We start from the raw sequence: 21,819 nt of genomic DNA on the forward strand, positions 1-21,819 counted from the left end.
CTGAAAACTATAAAACTCCTAGACAAAAAACATAGGCAGTAAACTTTCTGACATTACTCTTACTAATATTTTTTCTGATATATCTCCTAGAGTATTAAAAACAAAAGAAAAAAACATATGGGACTACATCAAACTAAAAAGGTTTTGCACAGCAAAGAAAACCATCAACAAAACGAAAAGACAACCAATTAAATGGGAGAAGATATTCACCAATGATACATCCAATAAGAGGTAAATATCCAAAATTTATAAAGAACTCATGTAACTTAACACCAAAAACACAAGCAATCCAATTAAAAAATGGGCAGAGGACTTGAACAGACATTTCTCCGAAGAGGATATACAGATAGCCAACAGACACATGAAAAGGTGCTCCACATCACTAATCATCAGAGAAGTGCAAATTAAAACCACAATGATATATCACCTCACACCTGTAAGAATGGCTATCATAGATCATTTCAAAAAACAAGTGTTGGCGAGGACATGGAGAAAAGGGAACCCTCAGGCACTGCTGGTGGGATTTAAACTGGTGTAACCACTATGGAAAATAGTATAGAGGTTCCTCAAAAAATTAAAAATGAAACTACCTTATGACCCAGCAACTCCACTTCTGGGTATTTATCCAGTGAAATCCAAAACACTAATTTGAAAAGATATATGCACTCCTATGTTCACTGCTGTATTATTTACAATCACAAAGATATGGAAGCAGCCTAAGTGCCCAGCAATAGATGTATGGATAAAAATATGTGGCACATAATTTAGAATACTACTGGGCCATAAAAAAGAATAAAATCTTACCATTTGTAACATTGTGGATGGACCAAAGGGTAATTGAAAAATAAAAAATAATAAAACTGTAATTGAAAAATAAAAAATAATAAAATAATTTTTAAATTATGCAAAAATATCAATAATAAATAGAAAAGGCAAAAAAAAAAAAGAGAATAATAATGTACATGGATCTATTGACCTGAAAAGATGTTCAAAGTATATGGGGAAAGAAAAGAGTAGGTAACAAAATAGGATGCAAAATATGATCCCAATTTAAAAAAGAGATATGCATACACATATATTCTCTGTATATACAAGCAAAGAAAATTATTGACAGTGTTACCCCAGGTTTTAAGTGAGATTAAATTATTTATTAGCATTTTTTTCTAATTTTCTATAATGAGCTTACATTATCTGAATGACAAATACACACAAATGGCATTTTAAACATTTACTTTACCCCAAATGACATTTACTATTTTAACAGAGGATCTATCAATTCAATATATTATGTGTAAAGATGTCAGAAATAAAAATATTACTTAAGAGTTTCTAATAAGTATTTGCTATTTTTCTAATTAGGAAACTATTAAAGGAATGATGTAATCATAAAGTTCCATAGAACAGCAAGAAGTAACAATGAATGAAGAAATGTTTTACCATGAGTATGTGTGTGTGCATTCAGTTTTTAAACATAAGAAAGTCAATGCTAAAGAAATACGCAGAAAGAAACTCTACCAGCAACATAATATCTCTTTTACATTTTTACAGAGAGCTAAAATAAGTAATAATAGTCCATTTTTAAGATTCAATCTGGATGAAAATATTCAATTAGACTGTTTGCTTCTAATTTTTTGATGCTCGCATTTTGGCCAATTCTTTAATCTTCAAGAAAACTGCAGGAAAAAACGAACATAAAGATCTTTCTTTTACTTCTGTCTACAAGACTTCCAAGGAAAAGGAAAGGCAATGAATAATGCTGATGCCAGAGCAGGAAATACAATGTGCACACATGGCCTGGGCTAAATTAAGTGTTAACCTTGGAGGCAGATGATATCTGGAGCTATCTGCCTATGGGGAATCTAACCAATACAGCCCTGTCCCAAGATAAGAAGACCCTACTAGCTGTTATGAAACACTTAGGCTCTGGGGTAGCCATGGCCAGCTTACTGGCTATATAAAAATTTACCTACTTAAATTCTGGAAACAAGACTAATAGACATTAAATGAAGAATATAGACTAACATTAAGTGACATTATAGTCACTTAGTGACACAGACATTAAGTAAAGAAAGAACTAATTTTGAATTGAGGGGAAAGTTTTATTTATTGGGGAAGTCAGGCTTCAGCTCAGAACAGAAAAGTATGGACTGGAAAACGAATACGCTGGGCATTTTTTTATGGGGGAGGTGTCTGACATTGCATAGGAGATCCTAGCCCTTGCAAACAAGTAAGAAAAAGTGAAAATGCACCTACATTGGAAATAAACAAGTGAATTCGTCTTTGCAGAAAACATGATCTTACATGTAGAAAATCCCAAGACACACACACATACACACGTGCACACACACACACATAACACACACAGAATTAATAAATGTGTTTAGCAAAGTCATAGGATATAAAACTCAATACACATAAATCAACTGTATTTCTATGAAGCAGAAATGAACAATTTGAAAATGAGATTAAGAAAAAATTCCACTCACATAAAAATAAACTTAACAAAAATGTACAAGATTTGTATACTAAAAAGTAAAACTATTATTGAGAGAAATTAACTAATATCTAAATAAATGAAGAGACAGTTCATATTATGAATTAGAAGATTCAATATTGTTAAGATGGCAATGATCCCCAAATTGGTCTATAGATTCAACACGTTTCCTACCAAAATACTTAGTTTTTGCAGAAAATGGCAAGCATATTTTAAAATGTATATGAAAATGCACAGGACTCAAAGTAGCCAAAAAAATTTTTGAAAAGGAAGAACAAAGTTGGAAAACATGTACTTTCTAATTGACCTATAGATCAATAAAATAGTATTAGGGGTCTACATTTATGATACACATTTACACTTATGATCAATTAATTTTGACAAAGGTACTAAGGCAATTCGATGAATTAAAAATAGTCTTTTCAACAAATAGTGCTGGGAAAACTGGACATCTATGTACAAAAAGATGAATTCAAATATTTACCTTACATTTTACACAAATATTAATTCAAAATAGATCACAGGCAAGCATAAAAGCTAAATCTATAAAAATTTTAGAAGAGAACATAGGCAAAAATCATCAACATCTGAGGTTAGTTAGGCAGAGTTCTTAGATATGCCACAAAACGCACAATATATTAAAAAAATGATAAATTGGACTTCATTAAAATTAAAAACTGGTTTGTCTCCAAAGACACCATTAGCAACATGAAAAGACAAGCCACAGACTGGAAAAAATATCTGCAAATCATATAATTGATAAGGAACTTCTATCCAGAATATATATTAAAATTCATAACTCCTTTTTGTTGCTGAGTTATATTACATTGTACATATTACTAATATGTGAGTATTACTCAGCAATAAAAAAGAATAAAATCTTGCCATTAGTGACAACATGGATGGACCTAGAGAGTATTACAAGTAAAATATGTCAGACAGAGAAAAAATACCGTATGATTTCAATTATACGTGAAATTTAATAAACAAAACAAATGAATAAGTAAAACAGAGAAGTTAATGGCTGCCAAAGGGGAGAGAAATGGGGGATGGGTGAAAATAAATAAATAAATAATAAATAAATAGCTCACAACTTGATTAAAAAAAAAAAAGACAACCCAATTTAGGTTATGGTCAAAGGACCTAAATAGACATTTCCCCAAAGAAGATATATAAACGATCAATACGTACATAAAAAGATCTTAACATCATTGGCCATCAGAGAAATAGAAATCAAATCCCCCCAAAAATACCACTTTATACCCACTAGGATGACTACAATCAGAAAATAGTTAATAACAACTGTTAACAAGTATGTGGAGACATTGGACCCCTCATACACTGCTGGTAAGAGTACATAATGGTATGGCCACTTTGGAAACAATCATCAGAAGGTTAAAAAAACACAGAGCTGACGTATGATCCAGCAACTCCATTCTTAGGATACACTCAGGAGAATTAAAAACATATGTCCACATAAATATTTGTATATGAATGTTCAAAGAAGCATTAATCATAATAGCAAAAAACTGGAAATAATTCATATGTCCATCAACTGTTAAATGGATAAAGAAAGTATGATATATCCAATAAGGAAAATATATCCATATAAAAAGGAACCAACTATTGTTACATGCTATAGAATGGATGAACCTCAAGAACATAATGCCAAATGAAAAAAATGTATGCACAATAGACTACATATTGCTTGATTCCATTTATATATCCAGAAATGGAAAATCCACAGAGATAGAAAACAGATAAGTGGTTGCCTAGGGCTAGAAGTAAAAATGGGAATGACTGCAAACGGGCACTAGAGATCTTTTTGGAATGACTGACGTGTTCTAAAACTGATTGGTGGTGATAGTTGCACAACTCGGTAAAGTTAGTAAACATCTGTGAACTGCACTCTTAAAATAGGTTAATTTCATGGATGTAAATTATACCTAGATAAATCTATTTTTAAAATGTGGGCTTGATGATCCTTCTCTCTCTTTGGATGATTTTTCTCCCACTTAACTACTCGGAAAACTTCTACTGATCCTTCAAAATTCATCTCATCTGTGAAGCTTTCTCCAGCATTCCCCCAAAATAAAATTAGCCCCTACTTGGCCTCACTTCCCTACCTTGATATATCCTGATTATACTCCACATTATACTGTGATACAATTATTTCTCTGTCTTGCTAAACTCTGCGTTCCTTAGGAAAAGAGAGTAACATGCCTGGCATACATAAAGTACTCAATTACTGTCTGGTCAATGAATGAGTAAATAAATGAATGTTCAAAATATAGTCAATTCATCTTAGCTAACAAATAATTATTAAACATCTACTATATACAAAATGCTTTAGAAAGATAGAATGTGGATGTTTAACTGAAATTTTGTAGCGATGGAGAATAGTTCCCTTGAGTATCTATTATGTGCCAAGTCCATTACATTGTTTAATTCTCCCAGCCACTCTACAAGGTAAGTATCATTGTATCCATTTCACGGATGAAAAAACTAAGTTTAGAAAGGCTCCAATCACTGTTAGTAGGCCTTGAAGCTTGGATTCAAATCCAAACCAGTGTTGTGGTCACTCTGCTATATGGACTCCATAAAAGCGAAACAATAATGCTTTCTTTTAAGGGTTTATAATGCATCATCTTTATTAAGACAATTCTCAAATGTTATATCTCAATGGTCTGAATGTGTCTGGATGAATTTTTGTGTTTGTTTTTGGCTGTTTTCTGTGTATCTAGTAATTGTATGACTTGTTAAAATATTTATACTGTGTCAAGATATACAAAATATAATAATCACATTGTATGGAATTGTATTATTCTTTCATTCAAATTCTAACTTGTTCAAGCTCTTAATTATAAACACTTCTCTAGTGAAGGCCAAAAAGTTGATATATTATTTTCCCAGGATCCTATTAATTTGTATCGCTACTTGCTATGAAAACAAAAATTTTTACTTTCTCTTACTGGAAATAAAAATATTTATCACATCACAAAAAGCAACTTTTCTATGTAATCATAAATTTTTGATAGAAAAAAAATTAGCTCCTATCCACCAAAGGCAGCTACTATATGAATAATTCAATTGATTGAAAGCTTGTTTGCCTAAAAGTTTTAAATCATGTTTATGCTATCCCATAATTAGAGATTTGATACCAAAACTTTCTGAAAAGACCTCTTGGCGGGTCCATGAGAACAAAGACAGAGTTTGGCTTCAACGCTTTCTGGAATATTGCCTGGATCACAGTAGGTGCTTAATAGATACATGATGAATGAATTGATGACTCGATCAAAAGGTGATCTCTTTGCAGGCCACATCAGTAATGAAAACTTTACTTGTCCATCTGCATAAGCAATATGTTATTTCCTGCAGTTTCCTGATCAATACTAATGACTATTACGTGCACCTGCATTTCATGGATAAAATTTTAACACACAAAAATGTCTACAGGGAACCCATTCCCAGAACTTTACATAAAATATCCAAATAGGTATCTAAACCCAAGTGTGACCACAAGGCAATAAATTAATTTCTCTAAGTCAAACAGCAAAATCAGTCTCATTATTTCAATAGCACAGTGTTACCAAAATAGCAACCTCAAAAGGCAATTCACTTAAAATTTCTAATAAAGTAGTTTTATTAGAAATAAATAAAATAGTTACCTTAGATATTAATGGTGCTACTGAAAGTTTGTTCTTTGGCTTCTTCAGATATAAATATGATAGGGCCATCTCTAGATAGGAGTCCCTTATCAACCTAAAATGATATAGCATTGTACTTAGCAAATAGCTTATAACTCACAATCATTTTGCATCATTTGCCAATAATTTCTGAGCCAATGAAAGGTGAAGATGGGCAAAACCAGCATCTGTCCCAAGCTCACACCCCCTTCCTAAAGCACTTTCAGCACTGACACTAACATCTGCCTCCCTACTGAAATCAGAAGCTCTTAAAGAGAGCTGAGCACTGTACCTTGTCCTGTGCTGGTAACCCTCCACGCCATGACTGATTGAAGCAGAGCATGACTGATTAAAGACCAGTCTGGAATATTCCATCAAACAGAGCAGTAAAGAATTGAAGGTGAGGAAAGGAGGAACCTGCCTTGAAAATCAAGCCTCTCTCTACCTTCCTACAATAATTTATATAGAAGGAGAGGCACAGAGTTCTGCAGAAAGCAGGGATTTGGTACAGGTTAGGTCTGTATGTTCACTATCAGACTGGTCAGCTGGGGCCTGTTGTAATAATGGTACAGCTGTAACAATGGTGGCATACTCTCAGTCTTGATGGAGGTGATTTTTCTATAGCTTAAGCAAGTCAGCCCTGTTACTGCTAACCAGATTGAATATCCACGTAATTCCTTTCTAGATACAATTTCACACTTAGGGTAGGCCCCTGTAATCCTGGGACTGACAGGAGATTGGTCTGAGTGCAGACTAGAAGTGATGTACAGTCCAGTGTGCCACTATGATAATCACCATCATCAACCACCACTGTAAACACTTTAGATCACAGCAAAGAGCAACAAGCTTGAAAACGAAGTCAGTACACCTGTTGGACAGTGGACCCCAGTGAACTAGACCTGCTGTGAGAAGAGGGTCTCCAACCATTTCAATTTTGAATATTTAAAGTTCTACCAGAATATAGTGCTCAAACCAAAACACATTGTTATGATAGTAGAAAGACATTTTCTTTACCCTGAATTTTGATCATGTCTCAAGCTTAGTTGTATAGCTTCAGATAAACTCTCAAATTGTGAATTTGGAGATCTCTCTTCCGTTAATAATTGACGTTCTATTTTGCCTGAAAGAAAACGACATACAAAGATGGGTTTTCCTTTTTCTATCATTTAGAACTTCAAAACAAATATTTCATGCTGGAAATTCAGAAAACTGGATGTGCTTTCCTTTTTACCTGTCTGTTGCTTCTTGCTGGAAGGAAAAGCAATGGGGAGAGATCTTTTGCCTCCTTCCCTAGGAGTCTCAGGGTTTCCCTGCCTCCAGTTAGCAAACAATGAGTCAAAACCTCCTTTGGCTTTCCAGACACAACCGTTCCTACTGTCCTCCTATTCTCTCCATTTCCTTCCTTTGCGCTTCCTCTTCCTCCTGTGGTACTCATTCCCTTTTTCTACATCCGTTTTCCTGTCTCCTCTGACTGCTATCACAGTTAGTAGTCCGAAAACATCTCTAAAATCAAAAAGTCCTTAAAAGTCAGCAAACACTTTAAAACTACTATGGATGATGCAAATGCTCTAGTTCTCACACAGCTCCCAGCCCTCATGGTGAGCTGCAGCCCTCAAATATAGGTACTGGAATGGCCCTTTTGTAGCAAAAAGGGAAGGAAAGGGAAATCTCATAATTACTATAAAAAGGATTCACAGTTTTCATGCAGCATGTGGACAGGGCAGAGCCACCCAGGATTAGGTTCACATCTGGGCACTATCACTTAGTAGTTGCTGATTTAAGAAAAGTTACTTAACCAGACAGCATCTCATTTTCCTCATCTGTCAACCAGGAATAGCCATGCCAATCTTGTAGAGCTGTTGCAAAAATTATCAATATGAGATTTAAAACACTGACTACAGTGCCTAGCATCTAGTAGATGCCCCATAAATAAAAGCACTGATCACCATTGTTTCTCTCATGGCTAAAATGGCCACAATAAAATCATATGAATGTATTATGCAGATATGCATTGTATATGTTATAAATTTAGGTATGCTATAGCAATTTAACTTAAACGGGTATGTATCTTTTTAAAATTAAAATGCTTAGCTAAGTAATGAAATGATGAAGAAAAAAGTATCTCCCAAAAATTATTTAAATAATATTATTTATAGCTAAATGTCTGATGCTGACATGTCTGAGTCAAACATGAAACCAAGGAAGGGCAACTGTAATTATAAAAACAACTAAGAAGGAGTACTTTTTTTTTCTTTCTAGGTATAAACCTAAAATAAGTAGACTTCTCTTTATCTAAAACTGAATTTGGCAGAGGTACTAATGTATGTCATTACTAAGCCCTTTGTAAAAAATTATTTTTTATATTCAGTAACCAGATTTTCAAGAAGCCTACTGTTAATAGGAAAAAAATCCACAAACTTTCTCATTGTTTTGATCCCAAATATAGCTTACCTTTCTGAAAAAGGATTTCAGCTTCCACCTCACGTTCTTCTGTGGCTGATATCTTACAGAGCTTCAATGCTATTTCAAAAAGCTGAAGAGCAGGTAACCAATTTAAGGGATCCTTCTTTTTATTTTTTATTATATTATTATTATAATGTAATTGTTTGGCCACCGTATGTCCTAAAGAAAGACAGTCAGATAATGAGGGAACAATAAAATATAGTGTTCATTATAAGCCTCCAAGTTCCGAGACTTTTCTCACAGTGAGGCATCTACTAAGAACCCTGGCGGTCTTTAGTTTTTAGCATCTAAGAAATTTTTTAAAGAAACTCAATACTCAAATATTTCAGTAAAAAAATATTTGAAATTATTTTTTTATAAATTTCAACATTTTCTCACTTTTAAAAGGAAGGATAATCTCTCAAGTCTCTCTTTCAGTTCTCAAATTTTATAATGCTCTACAAAACAACTTTTGTGTTCCTAATATGAGATGGTTAGTAGGGAAACATCTCAAAGTTTTATATTTTTCCAATAAAACTTGCATGTATTAACAGATATTAATTTTGTTTCTATTCAGCTCTATGCTGGTTGCTTGTTATGCATAGTTTGTCATCCAAACTAGAAGGTAAACCTATTATGGACAAGGGCCACATGTTATACTTCTGTAGGGTCCCATCATCACTTAACATAGTGAAGGGTTGTTATATGGAAGAGGCATAAGATTTCTTCAATGTGGCCTCAACGACAGACAGATAGATAGACATTTATTCAAAAAATAGTTTCTGGGTGCTTAGGCACTAGATAAAAATGAGAAAAGAGAAAATTAAGAGCTAAGGTTTATTAAGTGCTTCCTACATGTCAGGCATCATCCCAAGTTCTTAACAAGCATTACGTCATGTGATCTTCCCAACTCCTACTCCAGCTGGATACCATTTTACAGAGAGGACAAAGCAATGGCACGGGGAGGTTTAAGTAACTTGCCCAAGGTCACATGACTAACAAGTATCAGGGCCATGATTTGAACCTTAGTAGTGTGGCTCCAGGACCGCACCCTAAACTATGACACTGCAAGGCTCCTTAAGAAAGAGGTCGTGAAGCTTAGTGTTTAATGAAGAATGCTAATGGCCAGACATGTGATCAAAATACTACGTGGTCAACTGTGTGGCAGGGAAAGCATGGGCACTGTGGTAGCAGGTTACACATCCCTAGCCCAGACCTGGGAAAGGTCAGGGACACCTTCTCAGAGAATGTGGCTGTCAAGACTGCCAGTTGATGATTGCCTTGTTTTTTGGTAATTTTAAAGAAGAAAATTGTTGGGATAAAGAGTGGAAGGCAACTGGAGGAAATGCTACATTGATAAAATAGCTTATCGCACACCATAGAGGAATACAAACAGAAAGGCAGTTTGCAGAATGATAGAGTCGCTCGGTTCCACCCAAAGTGCTGGGTCCAGGCCAGTCATTGGTGCTACCAAGTCATTTGTGGCTTTGAACAAGTCCTTACATATCTTTAGGCCTTGAGTGTCTTCCTCTGAAAATGAAGCAGTAAGACTACAAAATATCTGAAGTCCCTTCAGGTTCTGAAAATTTTCAATTCTAGGATGCCAAGCGCTACAAAGGGCTTTCAAGAAACCCGGGACTTCTCATAAATTTTTATTTCAAAATGTGCTATATGAACCAGAAGTTGGTGGGAAAAGTCTCTCTCATTCTTATCCAGGGAGAAGTCACCGAGCCCTCACTTTGGAGGAGACAGGATGGGAGTGCACTGCTGTGAATATGGAGATGAAGAAACTGAGGCCTTCCTTCCAGGCGGCTCCCAGAAGAGTAAGGTGGCCAGGCATGGAATAGTGAGAATAGCTAAAGCCTACAAAACTCTTAGAACACACTAGGTGCCCTTCTAAACATGTTACACATTCCATTCATTTCATCCCAAAACAAGCCAGTGAGATTGGGATATACTTTCTTCATCCACACCTTATGGGAGAGGAAACTGAAACTCAGAAAAGTTAAGTGGCTTGCTCATGGGGATTAGACTAGTATTCTTTCTCCAGAGTCCATGCTCTTAAACCCAACAATCACCAAGCATGATTAGAAGGCTATGAAAATATCATCTGTCCAATACAACCTTATATTTCAATATATCTCCCATTTTTATGTTTTACCATTGTTTCAAATTATACTACAGTTGTTTATTAATGTGAGACAAAATATCAAGTATCTTCATTTCATCAAGGCACTTATATATGTACTATACATGGCATATGTATCCCACATATATTACTGTATAAAATGGTATGAATATATAATAATAGTACAGACTCCTTGAGGGCAGATGGTGACTTGGCTCGGCTCCCACTCCACAGCACCATTCTTGCAACTTCCTTTACACCTATTACACAGTCAGTTATTGATTTTTTCATCTAATAAGGAAGCTCAAGTTTCAGTCATTGATGGGGAAAAAATCTTAAATAACCATAACACTTATTTTTAGATTTATAAAAATAATCTCAAATGCCTTTTTTCTGTTTGAGACTTTCACAAGAAAAAAATAATTTTTAAGTGGCTCTATTCTTGGGATACAATCTATACTATCACTGTAAAGGAAAACTGTTGAGAAAGCATAAGTCAGATGATCTTATGCTTCATAATATTGAAGTGCTCCTTTTTCCAATAAACACCAACTCTGTGAAAAAAAAAAAGTTGAGAAACTGGTATTATTTTGACAGAAAATCTGTTTTTGGATTTGTTTTTTAAGTCTATATTTAATATAATATAACAGAAATCAAGCTGTTCTGCTTCAAGTGAATCTAAAAAACAGCACTAGTACTACTACTGAGCAGTGACACATCTTCAAGATTAGTAAGGCAGGAAAGCAGAGAATACATTTGATTTAACAAAATCTGTACGATTTAACACAATCTGTACTAAGCTTGTATAGAAATCAAATATACTGATAAGATAACAAATTGTGGACTAAAAATGCAGAAAAACAGCTCTCTCATGGGATCAGATTGCTAGAAGGAATTCTAGGGGTCAGCTGGGCCAGCTTAATTTCAACAATATAGGGGTAAAGCAATTTACCTAAAGTAATAAAATTCATATCTGATGATAATTATATAATAATAATGATCAATAATAATCATGAAGGAAAGGAGCAGAAAGAAAATAAGAGAAAAGGTTCTGGACAGATGATGGCTTGAGCTCACCTCTGCTGGCCAAACTTCACAATTCTAGTCCAACCAACAACCTCTCCTTAGCTGCATGCCTGCTGATGCAGGTGGCAAATGGGTCCCAGGAAGGAGGGGTAATGTTTTGTTGTTTTTTTTTAATTAAGTTTATTGGGGTAACATTGGTTAATACAATTATATAATTTTCAGGTGTACATTATAATTTGACGTCTGTATATTCTATTGTGTTTATCACCCAAAGTCCAGTTTCCTTCAGCTACCATATATTTGATCCCCTTTATCCACTTCACCCTGTCCCTTTCTCCCTATATTTGACCCCCTTTATCACATCTATCTCCCCCACCCCTTACCCTCTGGTAACCACTAGTCTAAAGTCCATGTCCATGAGTCTCTGTTTGTGTTTGTCCTGATCATTTGTTGCTTTTAGGTTTATATCCCACATATAAGTGCTATCATGTGATTTTCAACTTTTTCTGTCTGGCTTATTTCGCTTAGCATGATGATCTCGAGGTCCATCCATGTTGTTGCAAATGGCAGTATTTCATCTCTTCTTATGGCTGAGTAATATTCCATTATAGATATGTACCACAGCTTCTTTAGCCAATCATCTATCATAGGACACTTCGGTTGCTTCTATGTCCTGGCCACTGTGAATAATGCTGCTATGAACATCGATGTGCAGATATCTTTTGGGATATAGGTTTTCAAGTTTTGGGGGTAAATACCCAGTAGAGGGGTTGCTAGGTCATATGGTAGATCTATTCTTAGTTTTTTGAGGAACTTCCATACTGTTTTTCATAGTGGCTGTACCAATTTGCAGTCCCACCAGCAGTGCATGAGGGTTCCTTTTTCTCTGCATCCTCTCCAACCTTTATTATTACCTTTCCTATTGATTATAGCTATTCTAACAGATGTGAGATGGTATCTGATTGTGGTTTTGATTTGCATTTCCCTAAATAGCTAGTGATGCTGAACATCTTTTCAAATATTTGTTGGCCATTTGTATGTCCTCTAGGAAGAAGTGTCTGTTCAGGTCCTCTGCCCATTTTTTGATTGGATCATTTGTTTTTTTGTTGTTATTGAGTCGTATGAGTTCTCTGTATATTTTAGATAGTAGGCCCTTATCAGAGGCGTTGCTTGCAAATATATTTTCCCATTCGGATGGCTGTCTCTTTACCTTGATGATGGTTTCTTTTGCTGAGCAGAAGCTTTTTAGTTTGATGTAGTCTCATTCATTTATTTTAGCTTTTACTTCCCTTGCTTTTGAAGTCAAATTCGATTCATAAAATCCTCTTTAAGTCCAAGATCCTTGAGTTTAGTTCCTATGTTTTCTTCTATGCTTTTTATTGTTTCAAGTCTTATATTCAGGCCCTTAATCCATTTTGAGTTAATTTTGGTGTGTGGTAATAGACAACAGGCATAATGGTTTTAAAATGTAGATTTTATTGTTATTCAGGTATGATGAGGTTAACAGGTCTGGAGACATTTAGCACTGAAAAGATAGTTTGTTATTCACAGTTCCCAAGAGGAAGAGGCACAGCACGCCATGTAGGGCCACATGGAAAGCACCAGGATTAGTTAAGAGGTAGAGGGAGCAAGGAAAACCAGAGACAAGACTTTTGCTCTGGTTTTTGTGGGAAGGAATGGGTTGGGTAGGGTAAGCAGGCTAAGCAGGTTTAGGATTGGCTAGTTTGAATAATTTCAATGGACTCTGCTAGTAGTCTGATAGCTGTCCCTGGGGTGATTAGAGGAGGGGAATAGTGGCCCAGAGTGTAAGAGCCCAATGAAGAGCAATAAAGGAGCCCAATAAAGGTACAGGGTGTGGACTCTGGAATGGTTAGTTTGCTAATGAAAGGCATACTCATAGGAGAGTGGTTGGCCAATCTCTAGGAATTGGCTAATTCTGGAAGAGGAAGTTCCTCCTTGGTCAGAAATACAGAAATTGAAAATGCATGGTTAATACAGGTTAGAACAGAGAGTTAGTACAAGATTTTTCTGCCCTCTGAGCTGGACAAGAGCCTGGGAGCTACAGGCATGCAGCCTTGGGTCAAAGATCAAAGAAGACCTGGAAAAATCTTGAAACACTGTTCCCGAGTTCCTCCTTGGTTTCTGAGGAGCTGGAGGCTTTCTTCTTACTGGTCCACATGCTCTAAACAGATCCACTCTTGATTGGCTGCAGTCTACTCTCCACTCTATTCTTTATTCAGCAGCCAGGGTAATATCTTGAAACATAACCCATCCCAGCTCAGGTCTTCCTGTTAGGTTGCCCCTAAGCCACTCTAAATACCACCTCCACAGAGAGGCCTTCCCTAATTATTCTATTTAAATAGGCAGCCCTCCCTTTGTCCCTCTTTATCATCAGATCTTATCCACATCTTTCATAACACTAACAATTTATAATCACATACATATACATAATTCATTATCATATATACTCTTTCTGTATCCTCACTGATTTCCTAATTGTTTTCAGATACACATTTTATTTTATATGATACTTATTAAATTTTATAAATATTAAAATATGCATTTTTATACAATATTTATAATGACATGATATATGATATACTATGCACTCCTACATGTGGTTTATTTACTTGTTTATTTCTGTCTCCCACTCTAAAGGCAGGAACTACATCTGTTTTAATCTCCAATAACTTCCCAGGTCCTCACTCAGAGTCTGGAATGTGGTAAATGATTAAAAACTATTTGTTAAATAAATCGAGCCTGGGTATCCATAAATATTGCCCCATAAATAAATACTGCACTCATATAATAGCACGCCTGAACATAAATTAAAGTTTTTTATCAATGACTTGAGTGTAATATATGTTTAAGTGTTCTCACCAATTCTCATTTTTGTTTTGGCCAGTAACATGACATGAGGAAGATAGACATTTTTCAAAGGCTGTAATGGACTTGCATAGTCAGTGTCTGATGAAGGAAATTCTACTGTCTCTCCAAAAGTTAGCATCTGTAAAAGAAACATTGTAATGATTAATTAGCTAATGTGCTTTAGAATGAAAAAAAAGAAAAAAACAGAAATATAAGTGTCTAAATCTTATAGATCCAAAAGCATTCTCACCTGTTCAATAAGAATATTGTGAGCCTGAGTCAACAAACTTAATTTTTCTGTTTTTGAAGAGGGAGCTTCCTTGAATTTCTCAGCTTTTGTTAAGTCATCCAACAAAAGTATGCTTCTCACCAAGATTAAATAAGACCGAGGAGAATTAAACTCTCTTCCTTCCAGCAATTGTATTATAGCCTATCAAAATAAAATTATTCCTTTTGATCATACTGTTTGCAAGTCACTGAAACAAGAGCTGGCCATATTGACTGTTATGTATTCAGTACCTAATCGAATTTAAAATTCTCTCCTTTTGTTCTAACTAGAGTCTTTCAGTAAATATCAATGTGAATGAAGTTTCCTTCCTACCTGAAGGTTTGTTATGATGTCTGCCTTTAAATGTTTTTCTTGTAGGCCAATGATTACAGCTTGCATCAAGAATTCAGCCTGTAGCTCCCTGTCACCTGCATTTTTTGCCTCCACACACACTTCATTGACGAGGCTAACATAATTTGTCATATCATTTTCTAAAATAAACAAATGCAGTTATTTAAAATGCACCAAGAAAGTAAGAAATTAGATATGCATAATATCCCCCAAAGTTTATTATAGGAATATTGTATAATATAGAACAGAAAGATACAAAGACAGAAAACAAATGGACTACATGAAGCACTGAAAATAAATGTATTGTAACTTGGGGGGAAGTACCTTAGGCTATTTATATACTGCAAAAGTAATAATAATGCAATATGTAATTTAACTTGAGAGAGGGATAAAATTGGTGGAAAGATAGGTTTACAAATAGATAATTATTAATCACTGTAAGAACTAACATTTATACGTGCCAAGCTGTAATCTAAGAACTTTAGAGATTGAACCGATTTAATTTTAACAATAATCTTGTAAAGTCGGTACAATTATCTCTGTTTTACAGAGAAGGAAAGAAGGTGCTAGGGGCATTAAGGGATGGCCAAGGTCACACAGCAAAAAAGTGGTGGTATGAGCATTTGAACCCAAGGTCAGTGCCTACAGAATCTGTGCTCTGGACCCTTTACACTGCGCTGCCTTCCTAGATGACAATTAAACCTGTGCATTAGTATTTTGAAATCTCCTTGGCTGCTCTGCATACATCAGTAACAGATATGCCATTTTAAGTGACACAAGGGACTGTTGAAAATGATTATTCTTATTTAATAACCTGAATTGTTTTATTCTGAAACAGATCAAGCTAGAAAGTTATAAAATGTTAAAGTTACAATAAAATATACCTCGATAAAACTTCCATTACTTACATAAAATCATTTTTATAAAAACTTTGATTAAGAAAATAGGACACCTGTACCTTTTACAATTCCAATGCCACGAATCTGTGCAACAAACGCGGTCACCAGTGCTAAGCGGCACCTCAGCCAGAGATGAATGTTGAAATATTCTCGAGAATTTAGTGAAATAGGATCTAAAAACTCATTGTCATCTTTATTTTCAGTGGCCTAAACAATATTAAAATCATGGTTATCTTCCTATTTAATAATATCAAAGTTCTAGCCTAACACTAAACGTAAGTCAAAAGAACCGTGTGATATTTAATAGTATTAAATTTTTAATCTTAGAAAGTATTCTTGCATATTCTATAAAACACAAAAAATACACACACACACAAAATAAAGAAACAAATAAAAATCACCCATAATCCTCTATTAGCATTTTGGTATATTGCTTTTCAGCTTTTCTTTTTCTCTCTATATCCATTGCTAAAAAATAGTTTTGCAGTCTGAATTTCTCATTGCAAATTATCAGCAGTTTCTGTGTCTTCAAAAATTTTATAAATAACATTTTCAAGACTGAATAATAATAAATAATACTGGCTAATATTTATCGAGTGTTTATTATGTGCCAGGCACTGTGCTACATGCTTTATATACATTATCTCATTTAATCCTCCTAACAAGCCCAAGAGAGGTTATTATTATTTCTCTTTTACAGATGGGAGAACTGATACCTAGAAAGGTTATCTATTTGCTTAAACTCCATCATATTTAGGCAGAGGTGGGATTCAAACTTGTGTCTTTCTGAAATTAGAGTCCACAGTCTTAATCCATTGTATTACACTGCTGTATGCTGCTCACATCCCAAAACATATATTATAATTGATGTACCTTCCTCATTATTACCCTTCATGAAGGGCAGCCAACATCCGGAGCTACCGAAAGAAAGGTGCAAAGAGGGCTTTTTCCAGGGGGTGGAGGAACTCAGTCTTACTTAGGTACTGGGGAACTTTAAAGTCATTTAGAACAGAGCCCATTTGTTCTGGGCATTTCCTGCTACACATCTCTGACAGCTCATCGTCAACACCTACTAACAAGGAGCAGCTACTGGGACTTGAAGGGGGCTGGCATGTGGATAGACAGGTAGGAAGCCCAGAATAGTAGAGTAAGCTGTTCCTGGAAATAGGGTAAGAAGTGAACAGAGGCCTTGAGGCAGGATGGTGACTAGAATGGGCATAGCAAGTAGTGAGGGAGTCTAGTACTTAGATTAGTACCACAGAAAAAAATGCTCATCCACATACCTTAATCTCTCACACCTACATTTCTTGTTATTATTGAAAAGCCGAGTCACACTTACTCTAAATTAGGGTTTCTCAACCTTGGCATTACTGACATTATATGACAGATGATGGTTTTGGAGAATGTCCTGTGCGTTATAAGATGTTAAGCAACACTGCTGACCTCTGCACACTATATGCCATTAGCAACCCCTCTGGTTGTGACAACCAAAATGTCTCCAGATGTTGCCAAATGCCCCTCTGGGGGAGGCAAAATAGCCCCCAGCTGACAACCATTTCTCTGTCAATTTTTAGAATTAGATTGCTTTTTAGCATTTTTATTGCTTCTGATATAGTAAGAAATTAGTCTCTATTTATGACATTTAGTTTTACTTATGTTTAATGACACTAGATAGTAGCAATTTTATTAGTAAAGCTTAAAATAATGAGCAAGGATTCGGTGATAAATCTTTGTATTTTAATCCTAAATGACCCTATATTATTAAATTACTTGATCAAAATCCAATAAAATTCAAAGAGATTTGAGAATTTAAATGCAGAAGAATCTATGAGAAATCCAAAATAAGAAACAGCACAGGTGTCATGCTGAAGTAATAATTCAAAAGTGAAATAAGGAACAAAATAAAGTGAAACAACTTCAGTTGCTAGTGAAATCAGATCTAGAATACTGTAATGATACATCTGGTGGGACTTTAATAATTATTACATCCAATTCTATTAGTTCACAAATGAGATTTAAATTAAAATTTTTAATTAGAAATTAATTTTAAAAGTTTAAGGGACTCGCCCAAGGTACACCAATTAATATACAGCATAAACAGGTCGTGAATGCAAATCTTTATACTCTTTATCCAATGTTTTTTTCTCTTTATCCCTTACCAATTAATTAACGAATTAATTAGACAATTTTCTAGCATGCCAATAGTTATTAAATAATAAGTATTGCAAGGATAAACATTAAATTCATACATACGGAAACTCCTGGAGAGCTGGAACTCTCTGTGTCATCTTGCACTACCTTCTTTTTAAAAAGTTTTGAATCCTGAAGAAGTTTAAGTGTGGAAAATACTATTGCAGCACTAAAATAGAAGACATAGTTTAAATGTGATTAGTATCACATGTGGCATTTGTATACTATTTCCTAAGCTCTTCCTCCAAAAAACCTTCCCATACCCTCACCTGCCCCCAAAACTTTTAGCTGCCCCTTCCACATGCCCTAATAGTACACTGATCTTAACCATGCAGTAGTATTTGTTACACTATTTAATTGCCTGTAATTGTTCTGCAGCTAATTTGTCTTATTCTCTGTTGAAACCCAGCATCTAGTGGCTGGGACATAATAGAAGCTAAAAGAAAAATTTTTAAATGCAAATGAGTGAATTAAAGAATAGATAAGTGAATGTTTCCAAAATCAAAAACAAAACTTACTGACAATCTCACTAATAAAATGAGCACATATGCATTTCATATATGTCAGAATATGGTTCTCCAGTTTTTTTGAGGTTATACAACTGTGTTACTTAATGCTATATACTTGGAAACTCTTAAGTTAAATTATTGCTTAATCAGTGTCTAGTAGTACCAGAAAGAAAATATACTAAATTAAGGAAATAGAAACTAGGAAATGGGAATTCTCCTTATTTCCTGTTGCTCTGTACATAAATTTGTCTACACTTTAAATCCTCATATCCTACTACCCTGTAGAATGATAGATTTACAATTGGCATTATATTTTTTCAAAATATTTAAATAATATATATCAAGAGTCTTCTTTGAAAATCTATCCCAAAACAATATACATATCTAAATATGCTGATCAGAGTGTAATTTATAACATGGAAAGACTGGGTGAAAGCCAAATGTCTTTGAAAATCTATCCCAAAACAAAATTCAAAATATGGAATATACATATCTAAATATGCTGATCAGAGTGTTATTTATAACATGGAAAGACTGGGTGAAAGCCAAATGAACAGTACTCTCATCTAATTCCTCACTTGATATCTCCATTTGAATAGGTAATAAACAATCACATTTAATAGGTGTTATAGGTTGAACTGTTTCCCTCTCTCCTTAAAAAAAAAAAGGTATGTTGATATCCTAACCCTCAGTACCTCAGAATGGTAGTTATCTGAGGAAATCAAGTTAAAATGAGGTCATTAGGGTAGACTTTATTCCTGGTGTCCCTATAAAAAGGGGATATTTGAGCAGAGAGACAGATATGCACAAAGGGAAGATGATGTGAAGACACAGAGGAAGAAGATGGCCATGTGGCTGGAGTGATGCATCTAGAAGCCAAAGAATGCCAAGGATTGTCGGCAAACTAGAAACTAGAAAAAGCAAGGGGGGATTCTCCCCTAGAGCTGTCAGAAAGAGCATGGCCCTGCTGACATCTTGATTTTGGACTTCTAGCCTCCAGAACCATGAAACAATAAAATTATATCGTTTTAATCCACCCAGTTTTTGGTATGTTGTTATGGCAGCCCTAGAAAACTGACAGGATATGTTAAAAGCAGATCCATTTGTTTCCACCCCCTCCACCAAACCCAGTTCTCTTCCCTGTCCTCTATCCCACAGGCAGAGCTCAGAATCACCATTTCTTCCTCAGAATCAGTCCATCAACAAGTTTTGTCAGCTTCACCTTCAAAATATGGATACCAGGGTGCAGCTCCTCAGGTCACCTCCTCCACTGCTAATGCCTTTGTCCAAGCCATCATCTCTCCAGGCTGGACGACTGTGGGAGCTTCCTGACCAGCCTCCCAGCTATGGCTCTTACCCCTGGCAGTCCTAGTCTCCACATAGCAGCCACAGCGATCTCATCCAGATGCAAATCGGATCACATCACTTCCTCAAATACACATTCCGGAGGCCTTCCATGTCCCTAGACTGTGGTCAGTACACCTCTCCTTTGGGTCATTTACTGAGGTTTCTGGCCCAGTTTATGATCAGCTTTGTCAGTGACCATGGATGTTTTGGAGAAGGTATTGTCTGTCTGTAGGCTCCCAGAGTATTGAAATGAGATTATTGTGAGGATTAAATGAGGTATTTATTCTTTCATTTGTTCAAAAATATGTATTGAGCACCTGTTACAGGCCAGGAACAAATCTAAGGTCTATGGATACAGTCCCTGCCCTCATAGAATTGACATTCTAGCGAGAGTGAGGTTTACTTAGCAAACAGGAGTGCTCAGCAAATAGATGGCATTCGATGCATGCTAGCTGCTATCATTATTAGTGTATTGAGATAGCCAGGAGGGACAGAGGGCATTAAATTGATTTTTTTTTCTAAGTTGACAACCAGAATCAAAAACTGTCTGCAATTATTGAATTTTAAATTCCCAAGATTCTACTGAATCATTAAAATGCTATAGATATTTGTAGAATATTTCCTAAGGTATTATTTCTGATTATATAAACTTACTGATTTTTATTAAAAATAAAACAAAACAAAAACAAGCCAAAAAACAACAAAAAATGTAACACTGATTCATTATATATAAAGGTATGAAATTTCCTCTCCTCAACACCCTTCCTCCCTCAAGGATGCACACATGTTTCCATGGCACCTCGTTTACTGAGAAGCTTCAGAGGCTAAGACAGGATGGCAACTAGAGGACCCTGGACGAAGAAAGAGGTGCGGATCCCATCCTTCCGATTCTGAACCTCAAATTCTTATTTCAAGAGAAAAAAATGTAAGGTTTGGAATCTTGCTAACCCCAAAACTTAGTGAATAAAATATAAACACACTAGTATGGACTAATCCACCTGGTATTGCTTAGTTGCACAATGGAAAATTTCTAGTTTCTCCTCTTCACTTGAGAGAGAACGTGTAGGAGGATTACCCACTATAAACAGTCTAAAATCCCAGAAGAAGGAAGTTTCATTCTGACACAAAATTAAAAGGCTCAAATGTTATCCCATTTAGACAATAAATTAAATAGAAAGGAGAATAGAAAGGAACACTTATTAAAAAAAAAAAAAAGAATTCTAAGAAAGGCAGCCCCAAAAGAGGTAGAAATACAGTTTGAATAACTTTGATCCCATTTACTTCTTATTAACATTCATGACAAAAATGGTCAGTTTGTTCTCATAAAATCCATGTGGCTCACTTTACCTGTTACCCTAGGGAATGTGTCTTTCAATTTTCTTGACACACAATTTTATTAGAAGTATCATGAAATGTCAAGCTAACCATCATTTGGGAAAGAGACTGTCCAATACTTTCAGCACCACCCAAACAGAAGCTCGTGGGAGGTAAAGTTCACATAGGAAAAACTCATTCATCTTGACAGTAGGCTTCCTCAAATGACAACTCTGCTGGAAAAAGGCAATAACATCAAAGTTTTTGCTGGTTTTGATCCAAGGGCCAGGTTCATGT

General features: G+C 35.2%; 1 protein-coding gene across 1 annotated transcript in view; it reads right to left on the bottom strand.

Moving 5' to 3' along the window:
* Nucleotides 1-21,819, bottom strand: part of CFAP54 (cilia and flagella associated protein 54) — a 234,117-nt gene that overhangs the window by 55,333 nt on the left and 156,965 nt on the right. Inside the window, exons 51-58 of the mRNA XM_015591439.2 lie at nucleotides 18,416-18,521; nucleotides 16,222-16,369; nucleotides 15,246-15,403; nucleotides 14,895-15,074; nucleotides 14,657-14,783; nucleotides 8,632-8,802; nucleotides 7,195-7,300; nucleotides 6,163-6,256 (exon numbers count right to left, since the gene is read on the bottom strand). Coding sequence (XP_015446925.1) covers nucleotides 6,163-6,256; nucleotides 7,195-7,300; nucleotides 8,632-8,802; nucleotides 14,657-14,783; nucleotides 14,895-15,074; nucleotides 15,246-15,403; nucleotides 16,222-16,369; nucleotides 18,416-18,521 — 1,090 coding nt within the window. The remainder of the gene's footprint in view (nucleotides 1-6,162; nucleotides 6,257-7,194; nucleotides 7,301-8,631; nucleotides 8,803-14,656; nucleotides 14,784-14,894; nucleotides 15,075-15,245; nucleotides 15,404-16,221; nucleotides 16,370-18,415; nucleotides 18,522-21,819) is intronic.

Source organism: Pteropus alecto, unplaced genomic scaffold (assembly GCF_000325575.1).
Source record: "Pteropus alecto unplaced genomic scaffold, ASM32557v1 scaffold94, whole genome shotgun sequence".
NCBI lineage: Eukaryota > Metazoa > Chordata > Mammalia > Chiroptera > Pteropodidae > Pteropus > Pteropus alecto.